We start from the raw sequence: 21,465 nt of genomic DNA, 5'->3' as shown, positions 1-21,465 counted from the left end.
ACTCCTGTACTCAATAGTCTGTCCAATAAAGGAAAGCATGCCAAACGCCTTTTTCACTATCCTATCTACCTGCGACTTCACTTTCAAGGAGCTATGAACCTGCACTCCAAGGTCTCTTTGTTCAGCAACACTTCCTAGGACCTTACCATTAAGTGTGTAAGTCCTGCTAAGATTTGCTTTCCCAAAATGCAGCACCTCGCATCAAAAAGCAGGTGAAAATTGTCAAACACCTAATGCCATGGACTTAAGAGTCTGTTTCTTAACTTTTTGTTTTCATGTTTTATGTCATGTGGCAGAGGTGGAACCAGCGGGACAGACAGATAAGATTTCAGTTGAAGATCTGAAGCAATTGATTAATAAACCAGAGCTTATTAAAATCTCAGAGAAACACACCCCCAGTCACAGCTTGGCATTCTGGATCTTGGAGGGAGAGATGGAAAACATTGAGCTGGAAGTTGAAGATGGATTACGACTGAAAACCCTGGGGGACAGTCCTTTTATTTGTAAGTTTGAGTGTTACATCCTGGAATAATTGACAATACTGACATTCGTTGTTTTTGCAGCTGTAAATCGTTTGCTGGTTTTCTTACAAAACAAGAACATAGCACATTACAGCATAGTACAGTCCCTTTGGCCCTTGATGTTGCGCCGACCTGTGAAACCAATCTGAAGCCTATCTATCCTACACTATTCCATTTTCATCCTTATGTTTATCCAATGACCATTTAAATGCCCTAAAGTTGGTGAGTCTACTACTGTTGTAGGCAGTGTGTTCCATGCCCTTACTACTCTGAATAAAGAAACTATCTCTGACATCTATCCCGTATCTGTCACCCCTCAATTTAAAGCTATGTCCCCTCGTGCTAGCCATCACCATCTGAGGAAAAAGGTTCTCACTGTCCACCCTATCTAACCCTCTGATTATCTCATATGTCTCAATTAAGTCACCTCTCAACTTCCTCCTCAAGCCTTTCCTCGTAAGACTTTCCCTTCATACCAGGCAACATCCTAATAAATCTCCTGTGCATCCTTTCCAAAGCTTCCATATCCTTCCTATAATGCAGTGACCAGAACTGTATGCAACACTCTAAATGCAGCACCATCTGAAAGAACTCAATAAGTTTTGTGAGGCACGACCTACCCTGCACAAAATAGTGTTTACTATCTCTAATCAGCTTATTCCTCTCCAGATGATTATAAATCCTATCTCTTATAATCCTTTCCACACCCACCACTGAAGTAAGACTCACTGATCTATAATTACCAGAGTTGTCTCTATTCCCTTTTTTGAACAAGGAGACAACATTTACTATCCTCCAGTCTTCTGGCATTATTCCTGTAGACAATGACGACATAAAGATCAAAGCCAAAGAATCTGCAGTTTTCTCCCTGGCTTCCCAGAGAATCCTAGGATAAATCCCATCTGGCCCAGGGGAATTATCAATTTTCACACTTTCCAGAATTGCTAACACCTCCTCCTTCCCGTCTAATCTAGTAGCCTGTATCTCAATATTCTCCTCAACAACGTTGTCTTTTTCCAGTATGAATACTGACAAAAAATATTAATTTAGCGCTTCCCCTATCTCCTCGTCTCCATGCACAATATTCCACTACTATCCTTGATTGGCCCAAATCTTTCTCTAGTCATTCTTTTATTCCTGATATACCTATACAAAGCTTTAGGGTTTTCCTTGATCCTATCTACCAATGACTTCTCATGTCCCCTTCTGGCTCTTCTTAGATCTCTCCTTAGATCTCTCCTTAGGTCTTTCCTGGCTTATCTGTAACTCTCAAGTGCCTCTATGTCTCATCCTAACATAAGCCACCTTCTTCCTCTTGACAAGAGATTCAACATCTTTAGTAAACCAGGGCCCCCTCACCCGACCACTTCCTCCCTGCCTGACAGGCACATACTTAACAAAGACACGTAGTACCTATTCCTTGAATAAGCTCCACATTTCAATTGTGCCCATTCCTTGCAGTTTTGTTCCCCATGCTATGCATCCTAAATCTTGCCTAATTGCATCATAATTGCTTTTTCCCCAGCATTAATTCTTGCCCTGCGGTATATACCTATTCCTTTCCATCGCTAAAGTAAACATAACTGAAATGTGGTCACTATCACCATAGTGCTCACTTACCTCCAATCAAACACTTGGCCAGGTTCATTACCCAGTACCAAATCCAATGTGGCCTCGCCCCTTGTTGGCCTATCTACACAGTGTGTCAGGAAACTATCCTGCACACATTGGATAAAAACTGACTCATCTAAAGTACTCTGACTATATTTGGAAAGTTAAAGTCCCCCATAACAAAAACCCTGTTAGTCTCGCTCCTATCCAGAATTATCTTTGCTATCCCTTCTACATCTCTGGAACTATTCAGAGGCCTATAGAAAACTCCCAACAGAGTGACCTCTCCTTTCTTGTTTATAACCTCAACCCATACTACCTCAATAGACGAATCCTCAAATATTCTTTCTGTCACCGTAATACTGTCCTTGACTGACAATGCCACACCTCCCCCTCTTTTACCATCTTCTCTGTTCTTACTGAAGCATCTAAATCCTGGAAACTGCAACAATCATTCCTGTCCCTGCTCTACGCATGTCTCTGAAATGGCCACAACATCGAAGTCCTGGGTACCAACCCATGCTGCAAGTTCACCCACCTTATGAGAAGCAAGAGCTTCCATCAAGTCTAGAATTCCCCAAATCCTTCGCAGCCAATAGTTGATTGTCAAAATTAGAAAATGAGAAACAAAGCCATTTGTGCACAGTAGGATCACACACTTCCAGCTCTTTACTCTGACAAACCCCCACTGCGTCTCTCCTTCTCACGTGCGTATTCTTTCACACTCTCTCTCTCGCACTCAAATCTAGTGTCTTGAAGTTGAATCAAGGCAATTACAAGGACACTTTGCTAAATCAATATGGGAAATGGGTTAAAAGATAGGACAGTGCCATATATTTTAGAGATTTTTTCATAAGTCACTAAACAAATATTCCTTCAACAGCCCTCTGGGTAGTTAACAAGGGAGATGAAGGCTGGAATCAAAATGGGAGCAGCGTATATTGCTGTGAAAATTAATGTAGTGATGGAACTGATGTTCCACAATTATAACTAAACCTAAAAGCTGTTTTAAGTATTTAAAAAGGAAAATGTAACCAAAGTGAGCATTGGTTCTTTAAAGAGCAATATTGGGAAGTCAATAATGTGGAATGTTGGTACAGAGTTGAATAGGTTTCATGTATTTATTCACAGGCTAGGCCAGCATTATTTCCCCTCCTTTTGCTGACCAGAGTTGGATATTGGTCAGACTGCGTAATAACATTGCCATTAGTGAACGAGAGTGTTTTTTAATGATAATTGACAATGGTTAATTGTCTGCCATTGGGCTAGCTATTTATCTTCATATTGCTATTGCACGCATTTCACTATCTGATACAGTGGGATTCAAACCCATTTCCCCAGGAACATTGGAATATCAACCTTGTGACATTATACTACACTATAATCTCCCCTGGGAGAATACTTGCATCCTGTATAGAATAGGCGTAAATAGGTCATTAAAAAAATTGCCCAGCTTTAACTAGTGTAATGCCACAGATATTAATGCTGAACCTCACCTATTTACAATCTGTATCAATGATGTGGATGCATGGATCCAAATATGATTGCTACATTTGCTTATTGCACAAAAACAGGTATAGAATGGATGTTTTAAAAAAAATGTCAAGTGTATATTAATGGGTCCAAATTCCTTATAGACTGTTAAGGCAGTACCTTTCGGAGTGTGCCACACATGCTCAGGTGAGAGCTAGGATGTCAGCCTTGATTTCTGTACTTAATCCCTAGGTTGGGACTTAAACCTCTAATCTTGTGAGTGAGAAATGGAAGTGCTTTTGTTGACTTAACTGGGAAGACTGCACCAATAATTGAGCCTAACTCTACCACAAGCTGTCAAAATTTGTAACTATCCAATTGATCACCAAGATGATCAACTTACTTGATGGACTGCTACTCAGGATCACACCAGATTTCAATGTTGACAGGAACTTTGACAAATAGCAGTGAAGAAAAGAGTACTACTGTATGACTTAAACAATACCCTCTTGAAACCGCAAATACATACACACTCATTCACGAATTAGACAAAAGAGACAAAAACTTTTGATACAAATATCATAGCTTGAAAATAGAGACCAAGAAAACAATTCTGAAGATCCAAGGTTGTTTCTCTCCTTTTATTTTTAGTATTGGCGATATGCTGGTATCTATATAACGATTGTCATTCTTCAATTTGACCGCTGTTTTGGTGGACATGGATCTTTTCTTGTACAGCAAATCTTGTTTTAACTAGCACCTTAGTGAACCGTTTCTTGTCATGTGTAGTTAATATAACATAGTGAAAAGTTTATACTGTTGCCATGAATCATCGTCATTCTCATTAACTTAAAATAAAATAAAGAAAGATAACTTCTCCACCATTTCCCCACTTCAAGCTACACCAGCCCACCCCATGCTGCTGCTGCTGCCACTGCCGCCGCCGCCAGAGTGCTGCTGTGGGATTCAAAGGCTGATAATATCCATGATCTAATGCATCTAATGATGTGATGTTTGTTTGGAGTTTTTCATCTGTAAATCCAGTATGAATACCCTACCAAACTATTTTATGATTTGATACTTTCGATAAATGCTATATATCTGAAATATCAGAAGTTCACTGTATTATCGCAACAACACTGCATCAATAATTGAGTCTTGCTCTTCCACAAGCCATCACAAATTTGTAATTATCCAATTGACCACCAGATGATCAATTTACCTGACAGACTGCTACTGAGGACTCAATGGCTTGACCAATCTGAAGGATGTTATCAGGCAGCTTTTCCTTAATTCAAAACCTCCTGATATTGCTCTGTCTCAATAATATAATGATCTCATTACTACAAAAGCAACATTGTCATGTATAGCTAAATATCTGCACTTTTTAATTTTTCAAGTTGCAGAATTCTAGTATTTTAGGTCTCTAGTAGTGTCTGATTTCTATTCCAGTTTACAGTCTAAAAGGAAAATGTGTGCCCACCCCACCCCACCCCCACTATTAACTGGACCATGATAGACATTTAAACAAGTTTCACAGTAATTAAGTCTTGCGCCTTGTATCCTTCAGCTGTGGGTCACTCAGCGTGAAGTTGAATGAGTGACCTTTCCATAAGCCAAGCTTGACTAAGTCTCTGACAGGATTAAAAATTTCACGAGCTCTTATTGTAAGAATGCATTTTTTTTAGTTTCACTGGCCAAAATGGATGCTGGAACTGTGACTAAATGCAACTTTGCAGGAGGTGAAAAGGTGGGAACTTCTTGGACTGACAATGTATTTGCTGCAAAGTGCAAAACTGAGCAAGAGGCCAAAACTTGCACCCAGGGAGAAGGCGTTGATGAGGATGAATGGGTAAGACTTGGATGGAGAGTGTTTCTTTCACTTACTCCTTATATTGACAGATTTATCCAATCTTTAGTGATACTTCATTCAAGAGTCATATTGTTCAGGAATTCATTGTCAAGTGTCTACAAAACAATAAATGCAGCAAATCTGCGTGAACAGCTGACAGTAAATATTAAATTACATCTAAAATTAAATATCAATAATACCCATTTTTACAAATTAAGGATAGAAGTTGGCTTCAGTAGCTAGCTTAATCATAGTGTTGGAAATTGTGATAGTTTCTAAAAATGTGTTTCAAAGCAATTGTAGGCAATCTTTAAAATTCAGATTGATTATAAATATGATTCTTGTTTGGACATTTGAGGGAGTATTTCATTCCAGCAATGGTGCAGAACAGTGCTGGCTGTGATATACGGCTTGTGTTATTTAATGGATAAAATTACATATCCAGTCCTGCGGGTAACAGGCAGCTGATCTGATCCTGGTGTCACTACCCAAGAGCAATTTCTAAATTGAATCTATCTTGTGATCAGTGAAAATGTTTGCTTCAAATCTGAACATTTTAGAATCCAGTCCATAGATAGATAGATTCTCTATTCAGAGACATATTTCTGATTCTTAGCTTGTATGTCGTTTCCCTTTGTGCAGTCCTTTCCAGTTCACCTGAAGGCTGAATATAAGTCTGATTTTTGCTGAACTAACCCTCTGTTTTCAATATTTTCTCTTTCCATTTTTTTTTGATGAATGATCTGTTCATTCAGTATATTCATTTAATCTTTTTTTCTTCCAGAATGATTGATTGAGATTCCTTAACATCAACAAAACCAACAAATGGCAGCAATTCTGGAAATTATTGAACAGGATAAGAGGTCACAGATCAAGCTATTTTTCATTCGACTTTTGATTTTGAAATTTGGAGCAAAACTTTACTGACAATAAAACCAAAACAAATTAAACTTCAATAACCATGATGTCTTGTTAAGCATTACAACATTAACTAGAGGATTGCAGAGGATAATTCTGATATATCTGCAAAGGCCTTCATTTTCTTCACTATTAAAATTATCCTTGAAGTAATGTTATTTGGAACAATATTGCCTTGTGATTCCCTTAGTGACATGGCTGATTTGGAGCACCAGTTGGTGTCAAACAAGGTACTTTCTTCAAGTTGGATGATTGGACCTCCACAGTGTGTTCGGACCATTTGGTGAAGGAATAATCCAAAACCAGTCTTGGACTAGATTACTGAGTGAACCATTCCAGCTAAATGTCCTCTGGCTCTAATCCAGTATCTGCAATTGTTTGCTTGATGTGCTCAAATAACCATCCAGCATGTCGTCTGTCTGTATAGTTATCCTTGATTCATACAATGAATACAGAGCAACGATCAAAATGGTTGGAGGTCCAACAATTGTTGATTCCCCTAAAGGTTATTACATTCATAGTCTCTGCATATTCTCATTTTGTAATTGTCTCCCTGAGCATCTCAATTTATTTCTCACTGACAAATTCAAATATGTTCTTAAAAGCTTCCTGTAAACCTACTCTGAATGGTCAGACCTTAATTTACCTCTTACACTGTTTATTCTTCCTTTTCCTTTGGCCTCAAAAATATTTTATTGTGAAGTGTAAGTTATCGACAAAATGTTAGTAATATCACATTGTAAGTTTGCTCGCGAGCTGGTGGATTTGTTTGCAGGCCTTTCGTCACCATGCTAGGTACTATCATCAGTGAGCCTCCAGTGAAGCATTGGTGTTCTGTCCCGCTTGCTATTTATCTGTCTCTGTTTGTTGTAGTGGGTGATATCATTCCCAGTTCTGTTTCTGAGAGGTTGGTAAATGGGGTCCAAATCTATATGCTTGTTAATGGGCTTCCGTTCCAGTTTGAATGCCAGGCCTCTAGAAATTCCCATGTGTGCCTTTGTTTAGCCTGTCTCAGAATGGATATATTGTCCCAGTCAAGCTCATCCACAACTGAGCTACAAATCTCCTCCAAAGTCTCAAACAGAAATACATTATGAACTGATTGCGGGATTGACAAGGTTCAGTGACAGGTATATCAATGTGCTGTATGATAGTGATATGATTTGACATTCTGCTTACAATTGACCAGCCAGTCTGTTCATGAATGTTCGAAGGAGCGAACCAAGAGTTACATCTGTATATTTCTAGTACTTGAAGTATGAGAAGGGACTGTATGCCTTCTTTGGAGAGTAGAGATAAGACTATAAAATAAACTTTTTAGGAAAACAAAATGTTGAAAGTAATTGATGATGATGCCTTAAAGTCAGAAGTCATACAACATCAGGTTATAGTCCAACAGGTTTATTTGGAATCACAAGCTTTTGGAATGCTGCTGCTTTGTCAGGTAAAGTCACCTGTTGGACTATAACCCGGTGTCAGTGTGACTTCTGACTTTGTCCAACCCAGTTCAACCTGGCACCTCCACACAATGAATCAATTTTTATTGACTGGTCAAATTGTGTGTGCCTGTTGGAATTCCTTTTAAACACCTGCATTTGAAACCTGCCACAGATGATTAATTCTGATTGTGTGTGCTGTTTAATTCCAGCGTATTATCACTTTGTATAAACTGTGGTCAACGATTACCAGAGGGATTGAGGTGTGCAGTTAAGATTATTGACCAATGTAATAAAATATTTTCTCCAGGCTTCATTGCTGAGATCCTTTACCAAATTCCAGGTGCAGCTTAGTACAACTTGCTGACAATTAAAATTTCGTGAATGTCACAAGAGATGACAGAATACAGGTAGTTTGGGAGAAACTTTTCCTACTGGCAGAAACAATGAATGACAAAAGAAGCAACAAATGTTTTCATGCAAAGTAGGTAGGCTCTGGAATGCATTGCCCGAATAGTAAGATAAACTATCTTAAGAGGGGGAAAAAAGGTGTGGGGCCTTGGAGAAATGGAACCATTTCTTGCAGCTTGGACACAATAGGAAGCACTGTTACCATTCAATAATTCTCTTAACCTTTACTTCTAAAGGCAACAGAAATTCTGTTGATAAAGTTTACACTAGTTTTACATGGATTTCTGTAAAGCTTAAATTTGACCAGGTCAGGAATGAAAGGATTGATACCAAAAGCTTTTGACAATGTTTAATCAATCCTCTGCTATGGTTTGTATCAGTGTAAATTTTCCACATCAGCTTTTCAAATAAAACATATCAATTTTGTGCTAAAGTTGTGTAACTCTATTAGTTGATGCCTTGACTCATTTTCTGATGAATGTGAAATTTTCCATCCGTTATCAAACAGTCAGAAGTGGAAAATTGAGGTGATCGCCTGACGTGATTGCATCATAGCTGAAAATGTGTTGCTGGAAAAGCGCAGCAGGTCAGGCAGCATCCAGGGAACAGGAGAATCGACGTTTCGGGCATAAGCCCTTCTTCAGGAATTGCATCATAGTTTAGAATAATTATTTTTAGTGATTTCAAATGAGCAACATATAAGTTATTGAAAATATCTCGAGTGCATTTTTGTATACTGCTGCTAATAAAGTTCATTTGCTAGTGTTTCAACTTTTACTCTTTTAATGTTTGGGGAAATACTGCTAATTTGGTTAAAAAAAACTTCATAATTTTTTTCTTAAATGAGAGATATTGAGTACCGTTTCTGAGACAAAACCTGTGAAAAATCAAGTTTAATGGACTAGCCACTGTCCATGTGACTGGAAATTATCTCCCTGCATCTCCGGTTCCAAAGCTAACATTCCAGGCAGATTGAAGAAAACAGTGTTCTATGAACTGTACCATCAGAAAAGTAGAGAGGGCTCTAAACAAGTTATTGAGGATTGGGGTGGCATGGTGACTCAGTGCTTAGCATTGCTGCCTCACAGTTTCAGGAAGCTGGGTTCAATTCAGTCTTGAGCAACGGTCTGTATGGATTCTGCACATTCTCCTGTCCGTGCGGGTTTCCTCCAGGTGCTCCGTTTCCTCCCACAGTTCAAAGATTCAAATAGACGCGCAGTCTGTTAATCCAGCTACAATTCTGTTCATGAGTCTTTGGAATGTGGCAGGTGCGTTCTTCATTCCAAAGAGCATCACTTTAAATTGATATAGTCCATTTGGGGTTACAAACGCAGAAATTTCTTTCGCTGTCTCTGATAAAGGTACCTACCAGTAACCACGCATTAAGTCCAATTTGGTGAGTTAACTAGCTTGACTGACTTTCTCGATACAGTCCTCCAATCTAGGAATTAGATAGGAGTCCAATTTTATAACTGCGTTGACCTTCCGATAATTCACGCAGAATCGTTGAGTCCCGTCCAGTTTGGGAACTAAGACGATCGATAAACTCCACTCGTTCTGGCTTGGTTCAACAATGTCCTCGTTGAGCATGGCCTCCACCTCCACCTGGACCTGCCTGGCTTTGAAAGGATTAAGCCAATAGGGATGTTGTTTTATTGGAGCAGTATTCCCTACATCTGCTTCATGTACAATAACATTAGTCCTCCCCATTTGATTTTACATATGTCCTTATACTGCAATAACAAATCTTTCAACTGCGTTCTATGCTCTTGAGATAGAGAGCTTACTAAGCTATCCCACTCCTCATATGGAGATAATGGGATATCCATTCTTCATTTTTTCATCTATTTTGAGGCACATCAAAATCCACATCATCTGGATTTGATTCCTCACTCTGCAGGGCAGTAACTAACGTCTGTTTTTCTGGTTCTTTCTCTCTAGTATAATACGGTTTCAACATGTTCACATGACATACCCGAAACCTTTTTTTTTGATCTGGCATCTTTACTAGATAGTTCACCTGATTCAACTTTTTTTTTCCAATTTGATAGGGACCACTAAACCTGGTTTTGAAAGGATCTCCTATTAATGGTAACAGTACTAACACATCATCCCCTCGGGAAAATGTCTGAATCTCAGAACTTTTATCTGCCACCTGCTTCATTCTATACTGTGCCCTCTTTAGATGCTGTTTAGCTAACTCACCTACACAATTTAGTCTCTACCTCACCTCCAATACACAATCTAAATGTGAAATTACCGACTTTGATTCTGTCAATTTTTCTTTAATTAATTTCAAAGGGCCTCTCGCTTCATGACCGAATATTAACTCGAAGGGAGTGAACTGAGTAGATTCGTTTAGGGCATCTCTAATGGCAAACTATATGAATGGGATTCCTTTATCCCAATCATTTGGGTAATCCTGACAGTATGCTCTCAACATGGTCTTCAAGGTCTGATACCACACTTCTGAAACCACTGGCACTGTAATTTTCTGTGTCCCACTATATTATAATGAAAATGCCCGAGGCCTTTCTCCTCCTTTCCATCCTCTTTTTTATTCTGTGGTAAATTCTTACCAGTGCTCTCTACTCTTAGTTCCATACCGTAGGATCCTCCTTTCTCCCAACTTCTATCCCTCACAGGATGAAATTCTGGCCAGGAGCTTGTCTTATGCACCAACATTTGCTCATCTGCTAATTCTGCTGCCCTTCTTACTTCCTGAACTTTTTATTCCTCCACGTGAATTCTTACCATCTCTGGAAGTTCGTTTTTAAACTCCTCCAGCAGAATAATCGCTCTTAGAGCCTCAAACGTCCTATCTATTTTTAAAGCACGCACCCATCGATTAAAATGACTATTTAATTCTTTGGAATTCAACACAAGTCTAATGTGATCCCTTCTTTGTGTTTCTGAACCGCTGTCTATAGGCTTCTGGTACCAATTCATAAGCACTTAAAATAGCCTGTTTAGCTTCTTCATAATCTCTTGACACCTCATCTGACAGCATGGCAAATACCTCACTACCTTTGCCGACCATTTGAGTCTGAACTAGCATTACCCATAAATCCTTGGACCACTCTATCTGCCTAACCAAATTTTCAAATGAAATTTCTCATCAAAGTGTAGCAGTTTTGACATATTTGTTTATATCACTAACTTCTCTTTAAATCTCCATCCTTAAAAGTCACACAACACCAGGTTATAGTCAAACAGATTTATTTGGAAGCCTAGCTTTCAGAGCGCTACTTCTGGTGAAGAGTGCTGCTTCAGAGCGGTTGTGGAGTATAAGATCGTAAGACGCAGAATTTATAGTCAATGTTTATAGTGTAAATTAACTGAAATTATATATTGAAAAAGACCTGGATTGTGAGACTACAATCTCCATCCTGTTAACTTGACTTTGCTTACTAAGTTGCAACTTCTCAAGTTCAAATTCTCTCTCTTTGCTCAGCTAAGAACTTTCTCTCTCTCTCCCTTTCTCTCTCCCCCTTTGTTTATCTTCTAACTCCATTTTCCTCAATTGTAATTTAGGTTTTGCTATGTCCTTCGCACTTGTCTGTTTCTCTGATACACCTAAGTGTTTGAGAAACTCCTTTACATTTTCAGCTTTATTTTTGTCCTTGGTTAAACCCAAATCTAACTTATTTGTTAATTCTAAAAGTATGGCTTTTTTCTTTCCTTCTAAATTTCTTGGCAAATTTGATAATCATCTTCAAATCCCAGAACCTCTTTAGCAATTTTAAGGGCCATTTCTCTCACTTTCAATTTAATCTACCACAAGTCACCGAAAGTAAACAAACTGCCTCACCTACGTTTTATTTAAAAATCTAGGACACTAACCTGCAGGTATTTAAATCTGCTAGGATTTTTCGTAACCCCAAACCTGTTCAAACCAGTTCAAATCCCGACAATGAGCCCACAAACCGTTACAACACATGGTAAACCCTCCTGCTTAATTTAAACCAGCAACACAGAAAAGATTTATCCCGTGCAGTAATCTGCAAAAATTCGAGAGGCCAAGAACTAGTTGAAGTATAAAGTAACAACTTTATTTCTTAAAATATAACAGAATAATTAACTAACAACTATTTACAACTCCTTCCTCTAACCTATCTTTTACTTTCCCTTCTATAATACTAGTCCAATAAAACCCCTGATTAAGATTCACCGAAATTCAACTTTTCAAGAACCAGCCAGATGTCGAATTTTCTTCTTCTTAGGGATTTCTGCTTCACAGGTCACTGATCAATAAAGATACCCTGAAGAGAGCTATTCTCTGGCAGTCTGCAGATGCTGGTGACTTGACGGTTCTCCTCCCAACTGTTCAGTTTTCTCCAGTCTTATACCCCAAAGCATCAGATTGTGTCATTGGCTTTTAAGATTGTCAATATAGTAAATTCAAATTTGATTGGAGTTTGGTTTTGTTGGGGTATAATTTAAAATTGATTGGCCTGATTCAGATCTGTTTTGTCATTTCCAGGCAACCAGCTATCCAAGCTACTCAAGCACATGTAACATTATATCTTGTTCAGAACACTTGCTGTCTGGTAGTTCTGCTAGCTTTTAACTCTTTTAAAGGTACAGTACACCCACATCTTCATAAGACATGTTATAGCTATATAAAACCCTTGTTTGGCCACATTTGGAGTACCATGTGCAGTTTTGGTCACCATACTACCAGAAGGATGTGGAAGCTTTGGAGAGAAGTCTCACTGGGGTGTTACCTCAGCTCAGGGCATTGGCTATGAGAAAAGATTAAAAATGATTAGAATTGTGTTCACTGGAAAGATAGTAGCTGAGAGGAGACCTGCTAGAGATCCACAGAATAATGAGAGGCATAGATAGGATGGATAGTCAGAGGTTTTTTTTCCCAGTGTTGAAATTTCAATTACAAGAGGTCAGAGGTTTAAGGTGAGAGGGGAAAGTTGAAGGTAAATGTGTGGGGGAAGATTATCTCACAGAGAGTGGTAGGAGACTGGAATGCACTGCCAGAAGAGGTATTGGAAGCAGGCACTTGTCAACATTTAAGAGGCATCTGGATGGTTAGGTGAATAGGGAGGGAATGGAGGAATATGGACCACATCAAGTCAGGTTTGTTTTTCAGTTTAGCTAGGGCATGATGAACAGCACAGGCTTGGAGGACCAAAAGTCCTGCTTCTGTGTTGTATTTCTCTTTTGTTCCTACATTCTATTCCTTCTATACTCACATATTCATTTATAAATGACAAAAAACAGTGGACCCAGCATGATATTTTTTGGATAGAGATAAGAGATAGAAAGTTTAAAGGGTCATTTGTGGGGGAGTAGTTTATAGGCCCCCTAAGAATCCACCACTGTCCACATCCTAGAGGTTGCCACTGACCAGAAATTGAACTGAACTAGTCATTTAAACACTGTGGCTACAAGAGCAAGTCAGAAGTGCAGACTGCTGCAGTGAGGAGCTCACCTGACTCCCCAAAGCCTGTCCACCATCTGCAAGTCAGGAGTGTGATGGAATAATCTCCACTTCTTGAATGGGTGCAGCTCCAAGAACACCCAACAAGCTTGACACCATCCAAGACAAAGCAGCCCACTCTATTGGCACCACATCCACTCCTTCCACCATCAACACTCAATAACAGCATTGTTTACCATCAACAAGTCGCACTGCAGTAATTCACCAACGATGCTCAAACAGCACCTTCTTAAACGCACAACCACTTCCATCTAGAAGAACAAGGGCAGCAGATACATGGGGATAGCACCCCCTGCTAGTTTCCCTCCATGTCACTCACCATCCTAACTTGGAAATATTTCGCTATTCCCTCAGTGCCGCTGAGTCACAATCCTGAAACTTTATGGGTGGCACAGTGGTTAGCACTGTTGCCTCACAGCGCCAGAGACCCGGGTTCAATTCCCGCCTCAGGCGACTGACTGTGTGGAGTTTGCACGTTCTCCCCGTGAATGCGTGGGTTTCCTCCGGGTGCTCCGGTTTCCTCCCACAGTCCAAAGGTGTGCAGGGTCAGGTGAATTGGCCATGCTAAATTGCCCGTAGTGTTAGGTAAGGGGTAAATGTAGGGGAATGGGTGGGTTGCGCTTCGGCGGGTCGGTGTCGACTTGTTGGGCCGAAGGGCCTGTTTCCACACTGTAATGTAATCTAATCTGTCCAACAACATTGTGTGAGCCCAGCTCTTCAAGGTGCTACAGTGGGGGACCGGAAGAGGCGTTGCGCCGGGAGGCGGGGGACAGGAAGTGGTGTAGCACCAGTGAATGGCAGAATGATTAAGGCGATTCTGATCTTTAATAATCATGGGAAGCCGCGGCTCAGCCGTTTCTATGAACGCTTCGTGAGTACCCGAGCCTGGGACTTGGCTCCCCCCCGGCCACTTTGGGCGAATATTTCATTTAAAAACGGTTTTGTGTAAAAAATCCAAAATCTATGACCGTCCCGCTCCAGCTCCTGGCCTTTACCGTCCGCCATGGTCCAGAGAGTCTCCTTTCCAAAACCCATCTCCTCACAAGCACCGCTTTACACTACTATCCAGCCCGCCGATCTCCTCAGTGTTTATTAACATTTCTCATCCTAAAGCTATCATTAATGTCTCTGTGGCTAGGTTATATCCATTAATATACATGCGGAAGAGTAGGGGTCTCAACGCTGGGCTCTGGGCGACCCCACTCTGCAATTCCTCCACAATTAAACTTAACCTGTCACCATTGTGTCATATTTCCTGACCTTACCTCTTCCATCTCATTTCAATTTTTATGAAGTCAATTTTGCTGTACTTTAGGAAACACTTTTAAATGACCTTGTTGACTCTTTCAGTTTTTACCTATAAAAATCAACGAAGTCAAATATGATTTTGCCATTCCTTGTACAATTTCAGTATTTAGGTTTTTTTTTCTGTCCATCACCTTTGTTCCCAATTGCTGTCCTTAAATTGTATGAATACGTTTATTAATTGGAAATCCTAAACTGAATGCTTTCATTCCTACCCAATTGCTGTTGGTGCACTTCTGGCTCTCTATATCTGGGACTCATAATGAAATAATTTGAGAACGAATTCACAATGATTGATGTAATTGTATCCCTATTAATGTGGATCTTGTTCCGAAAGACTGCAGAGTGTATATTCTGTTTATTTCTAGTAGATCTGCATGTGCTTGTCTTTCCATTTTTGACTGAAGACTACACATGCTGTTCAGTTGTAATGTTGATTGGTGCTGTGCTTGTTTCTTTGAGCACCACCAGTGTCACAGCAACAGCTTCAGTAGTTCTCAAAGCTTATATGTTTGTTTTGAAACTTCAGTCAGAGGACATGCAACAGCAGATCATCCGAGAGACGTTCCATCTAGTCTCCAGGAGAGATGAAAATGTCTGCAACTTTTTGGAAGGTGGCAGGTGAGTGGGTTGATTATTGAAGAAACTCCCAAGTGGCAGTTGGTCTGGACAGATTTTTACTGCTCAGCTCCTATAGGTGGGGCACCACATGCACACTATGTTATAAATGTTTGGGGCTGTGGTAAACATGATAGGGAAAGGAGGAGGAGTGGAGTTGGTTCATTTAGGTTTTCAAGATATGATGTCACAAAAAATTAGTGTTTATGAGATTAGGGCTCTTTTAAGAGTTTGTGTTGAGGATTGATTAACAAAATGAGTAAGAATAAGTGGTTCACTTCCACATTGTTATCTTGATGTTTCTAATTGTGATTATCATGAAGCTGAATTAATATAAACAATTTAGTTAACAGTCGTGCAAATTTTGAACAGAACATGTTAATTTAGCTCCCAGACAGTGTTAAATTCACTAATTCTTTTATACTGTAAAATGATCAAATCCTATCTGGAGTGAATCTTGATGATTTGCTAGCAAATTGTGTTATAAGAAAGAACACAGAAAATTTACAGCCCAGGAACAGGCCCTTCGGCCCTCCAAGCCTGAGCCGATCAAAATGTAATGTCTAAACCTGTCGGTCAATTCCTAAGCATCTGTATCCCTCTACTCCCCACCTACTCATGCATTTATCCAAGCGCATCTTAAATGAATCTACCGTGCCTGCCTCTACCACCTCTGCTGGCAACGCGTTCCAAACGCTCACCACCCTCTGTGTGAAGTACTTACCGCGTATTTGTGGGCGGCACGGTGGCACAGTGGTTAGCACTGCTGCCTCGCAGCGCCAGAGACCCGGGTTCAATTCCCGACTCAGGCGACTGACTGTGTGGAGTTTGCACGTTCTCCCCGTGTCTGCGTGGGTTTCCTCCGGGGGCTCCGGTTTCCTCCCACAGTCCAAAGATGTGCAAGTCAGGTGAATTGGCCATGCTAAATTGCCCGTAGTGTTAGGTAAAGGGGTAATTGTAGGGGTATGGGTGGGTTACGCTTCGGCGGGTCGGTGTGGACTTGTTGGGCCGAAGGGCCTGTTTCCACACTGTAAGTAATCTAATCTAATCTAATCCCCCTTAAACTTTTCACCTCTCACCTTGAAAGTGTGACCTCTCGTTATTGAATCCTTCACCATGGGAAAAAGCTTGTCTCTATCCACCCTGTCTATACCCTTCATGATTTTGTAAACCTCAATCAGGTCCCCCCCTCGATCTCCTTTTTTCTAATGAAAATAAACCTAGCCTACTCAACCTTTCTTCGTAGCTAGCGCCTTCCATACCAGGCAACGTCCTCGTAAACCTTTTCTGTATGCTCTCCAAAGCATCCACATCCTTTTGGTAATGGGGCGACCAGAACACAATATTCTAAATGCAGCCGAACCAATGTCTTGTACAATTTTAACATGACTTGCCAACTCTTATACTCAATACCTCGTCCAGTGAAGGCAAGCATACCATATGCCTTCTTGACCACTCTATCCATCTGTGCAGCAACCTTCAGGGTACAATGGACCTGCACTCCCAGATCTCTCTGCCCATCAACTTTTCCCAAGGCTCTTCTGTTCATTGTATAATTCGCTCTAGAATTAGTCTTGCCTAAATGTATTACCTCACATTTGTCTGGATTGAAAACCGTCTGCCACCTTTACGCCCAACTCTCCAGTCTATCTATATCCTCCTGTATTCTCTGACAGTCCCTTATGCTTTCTGCTACTCCACCAATCTGTGTGTCATTTGCAAACTTGCTGATCATACCAACAGTGCCCTCTTCCAGATCATTTAGGTATATTATAAAAACAGTGGCCCCAACACTGACCCCTGTGGAACATCACTTGTCACCTTTCTCCATTTCAAGAAACTCCCTTGATCTACTACTCTCTGTCTCCTGTTGCTCAACCAGTTCTTTATCCACCTAGCTAGAACACCCTGCACACCATGTGACTTCACTTTCTCCATTAATCTACCATGGGGAGCCTTATCAAACGACTTACTAAAGTCCACGTATATGACATCAACAGCCCTTCCTTCATCTATCAACTTGGTCACTTCCTTGAAGAACTCTATTAAGTTGGTAAGGCACGATCTCCCCACACAAAACCATGTTGCCTATCACTGATAAGACCATTCTTTTCTAAATATAAATAGATCCTATCCCTCAGTACCTTCTCTAGCAACTTCCCCACCATCGACATCAGGCTCAATGGTCTGTAGTTACCCGGAATATCCCTACTACCCGCAATCTACAACATTTCCATATTTAGTTATTACCCCCAAACCTGCCCTCTTGTAGTTCTGAAATAAAATCAAAAAGCAATAGATTTCATGTTGACAGAATGATAAATTAGATGATATTTAAGTTTGTGAGAGGCAGCATGAACTACATAATTCTTACGCTTATAAAGCAGATACAGGAATAGAGCTTGCTGCAGGTCTGTTGGTGGTTTGGAAGAGTGAATTAGAGACTCAGGTGAATGCACTGAGGTAAGAATCAAACCTCACTGCTTCATAGAATGCTTGCAGAGGATTTGGCCCGTCAAGTCTAACAACTGTCCAGACCCCTGCTAATCCCCATAACCCCACATTTCCCATGGCTAATCCACTTAGCCCACAAATTCTTGGTACACTATGGAGCAATTTAGCATGGCAAAACCACCTAAGCTGCACATCTTTTCATTCTGGGAGGAAACCAGAACATTGAACACTACAGTGCAGTACAGGCCCTTTGGCCCTTTATGTTGTGCCGACTTGTAACACCAATTTGAAGCCCATCTAACCTACACTATTCCATTTTCATCCATATGTTAATGCAATGACCATTTAAATGTCCTTAAATTTGACGAGTCTACTGTTGCAGGCAATGCGTTCCATGCCCATACTACTCTCTGAGTTAAGAAACTACCTCTGACACTTGTCCTACATCTGTCGCCCCTCAATTTAAAACTATGTCTCCTCGTGCTGGCCATCCGAGGAAAAAGGCTTGCACTGCCCACCCTGTCTAACCCTCTGATTATCTTGTATGTCTCAATTAAGTCACCTCTCAATCTTCTCTTTAATGAAAACAGCCTCAAGTGCCCCAGCCTTTCCTCGTAAGACCTTCCCTCTATACCTGGCAACTTCCGAGTAAATTTCCTCTGACCCCTTTCCAAAGCTTCCATATCCTTCCTATACTGAGGTGTCCAGAACTATATGCAATACTCCAAATGCAGCCACAGCAAAATTTTGTACAGCTGCAGCATCACCTAATGGTTCTGAAACTGAGTCCCTCTACCAATAAAGGCTAACACACCGTATGCCTTCTTTACAATCCTATCTACCTGGGTGGCAACTTTCAGGGATCTATGTATTTGGACACTGAGATCCCTCTACCCATCTGCACTACCAAGAATCTTACCTTTAGCCTAGTACTCTTTATTCCAGTTGGTCCTTCCAAAGAGAATCACCTCACACTTCCGCATTAAACTCCATTTGCCACCTCTTAGCTCAGCTCTGCGGCATATCTATGTCCCTCTGTAACTGAGGTATCCTTCTGCACTATCCACAACTCTGCCGACCTTAGTGTCATCTGCAAATTTACTAACCCATCCTTCTACACCCTCGTCCAGGTCATTAATAAAAATGACAAACAGCAGTCAATACAAAACAGATCTTTGTGGTACACCGCTGGTAACTGAGCTCCAGGATGAATATTTCTCATCAACCACCAATTTCTGTCTTCTTTCAGCTAGCCAATTTCTGATCAAAACTGCTAAATCCCCCTCAATCCCATGGGGAACCTTATCAAATGGGTTACTGAAGTCCATATGCACCACATCAACTGCTTTACCTTCATCCACCTGTTTCGTCATGTTCTTAAAGAACTCAATAAAGTTAGTGAGGCATGACCTACCCTTCACAACCGTGTTGACTATCCCTAATCAAACTATTCCTTTCTAGATGATTATAAATCCTAACTCTTATAACATTTTCCAACACCTTACCCACAACTGAAGTAAGACTCACTGGCCTCTAATTACCAGGGTTGTCCTGACTCCCCTTCTTGAACAAGGGAACAGCATTTGCTATCCTCCAGTCTTCTGGCACTATTCCTGTCGACAATGATGACATAAAGATCAAAGCCAAAGGCTCTGCAATCTCCTCCCTAGGATAAATCTCATCCAGCCCAGGGGACTTATCTATTTTTACACTTTCCAGAATTGCTAACAACTCCTCCTTGTGAACCTCAATCTTGTCTCGTCTGGTAGCCTGTATCTCAGTATTTACCTTGCCAACATTGTCTTTTTCTAGTGTGAATACTGATGAAAAATATTTTTTTAGCGCTTCCCCTATCTCCTCTGACTCCACGCACAACTTCCCACTACTATCCTTGATTGGCCCTAATCTTTCTGTAGTGATTCTTTTATTCCAGATATACCGATAGAAAGCCTTATGGTTTTCCTTGATCCTGTCTGCCAATGACTTGTCATATCTCCTCCTGGCTCCTCTTAACTGTTTCTTTAGGTGTTTCCTGATTAACCTGTAACTCTCAAGTGCCCTACCTGAGCCTTTATATCTCATCCTCCATAGGCCTTCTTCCTCTTGACTAGAGATTCACATTCTTTAGTAAACCAGGGCTCCCTTGCTTGACCACTTCCTCCCTGCCTGACAAGTACACATTTAACAAGGACCTGCAGTAGCTGTTTCTCGAATAAGCTCCACATTTCAATTGTGCCCATTCCCTGCAGTTCCCTTTCCCATCCTACGCATCCTAAATCTTGCCTTGCAACATAATTGCCTTTACCCCAGTTATAATTCTTGCCCCGCGGTATATACCTATCCCTTTCCATCGCTAAAGTAAACATAGCCGAATTGTGGTCAGGAAACCAACCTGCATGCACTGGACAAAAACTGACCCATCTAAAGCACCCGGGGGAAGAAGATTGCAGGTTAGGAAGGCGGTGCTGAATTTGATGGATTTGACTGAGACAGGCTGGGGGGAGGGGAAATGAGGAAACTGGTGAAATCCGAGTTCATCCCTTGTGGTTGGAGGGTTCCTAGCCGGAAGATGAGGCGTTCTTCCTCCAACCATCGTTTCGCTGTGGTCTGACGATGGAGGAGTCCAAAGACCTGCATATCCTGGGTGGAGTGGGAGGGGGAATTGAAATGTTGAGCCACAGGGTGGTTGGGTTGGTTGGTCCGGGTGTCCCAGAGGTGTTCCCTGAAACGCTCCGCAAGTAGGCGGCCAGTCTCCCCAATATAGAGGAGGCCACATCGGGTGCAAAGGATGCAATAGATGATATGTGTGGAGGTACAGGTGAATCTGTGGCGGATATGGAAGTTTCCTTTGGGGCCTTGGAGGGAGGGGAGGGGGGAGGTGTGGGCGCAAGTCTTGCACCTACGGCGGTGGCGGGGGAAGGGGCCGGGAGTGGAGGTTGGGTTGGTGGGGGGTGTGGATCTGACGAGGGAGTCACGGAGGGAGTGGTCTTTACGGAACGCTGATAGGGGAGGGGAGGGAAATATATCCTTGGTGGTGGGGTCCGTGTGGAGGTAGCGGAAATGACGGCGGATGATGCGATGAACATGGAGATTGGTGGGGTGGTAGGTGAGGACCAGTGGGGTTCTGTCCTGGTGGCGGTGGGAGGGGCGGGGCTCAAGGGCGGAGGAGCGGGAAGTGGAAGAGATGCAGTGGAGGGCATCGTCGACCACGTCGGGGGGAAATTGCGGTCCTTGAAGAAGGAGGCCATCTGTGTTGTACGTATTTTGAACTGGTCCTCCTGGGAGCAGAGGCGGCGGAGACGAAGGAATGGGGAGAATGGGATGGCGTTTTTACAGGGGGCAGGATGGGAGCAACACATTTTCAGCTCTGATCTCCAGCATCTGCAGACCTCACTTTCTCCTCAATAA

General features: G+C 41.4%; 1 protein-coding gene across 5 annotated transcripts in view; it reads left to right on the top strand.

Annotated features, from left to right (window-relative positions):
• The window catches only part of LOC122539576 (AP-3 complex subunit sigma-2), a 95,551-nt gene that overhangs the window by 3,480 nt on the left and 70,606 nt on the right, over positions 1-21,465 (top strand). For 3 of the 5 annotated variants that reach the window (XM_043674571.1, XM_043674572.1, XM_043674570.1), the window contains exons 1-2: positions 14,444-14,551; positions 15,515-15,606. In XM_043674571.1, the coding sequence (XP_043530506.1) occupies positions 14,483-14,551; positions 15,515-15,606 (161 nt within the window). In that variant the 5' untranslated portion in view covers positions 14,444-14,482. Of the gene's footprint in view, positions 1-296; positions 504-5,293; positions 5,458-6,241; positions 6,269-14,443; positions 14,552-15,514; positions 15,607-21,465 lie in introns of those variants that run through there. The other 2 variants (XM_043674573.1, XM_043674569.1) reach the window with 2 other exon arrangements.

This window comes from Chiloscyllium plagiosum, chromosome 32, assembly GCF_004010195.1.
Source record: "Chiloscyllium plagiosum isolate BGI_BamShark_2017 chromosome 32, ASM401019v2, whole genome shotgun sequence".
Taxonomy (NCBI): Eukaryota; Metazoa; Chordata; class Chondrichthyes; order Orectolobiformes; family Hemiscylliidae; genus Chiloscyllium; species Chiloscyllium plagiosum.
This window is presented reverse-complemented; position numbering and strand designations above follow the sequence as displayed.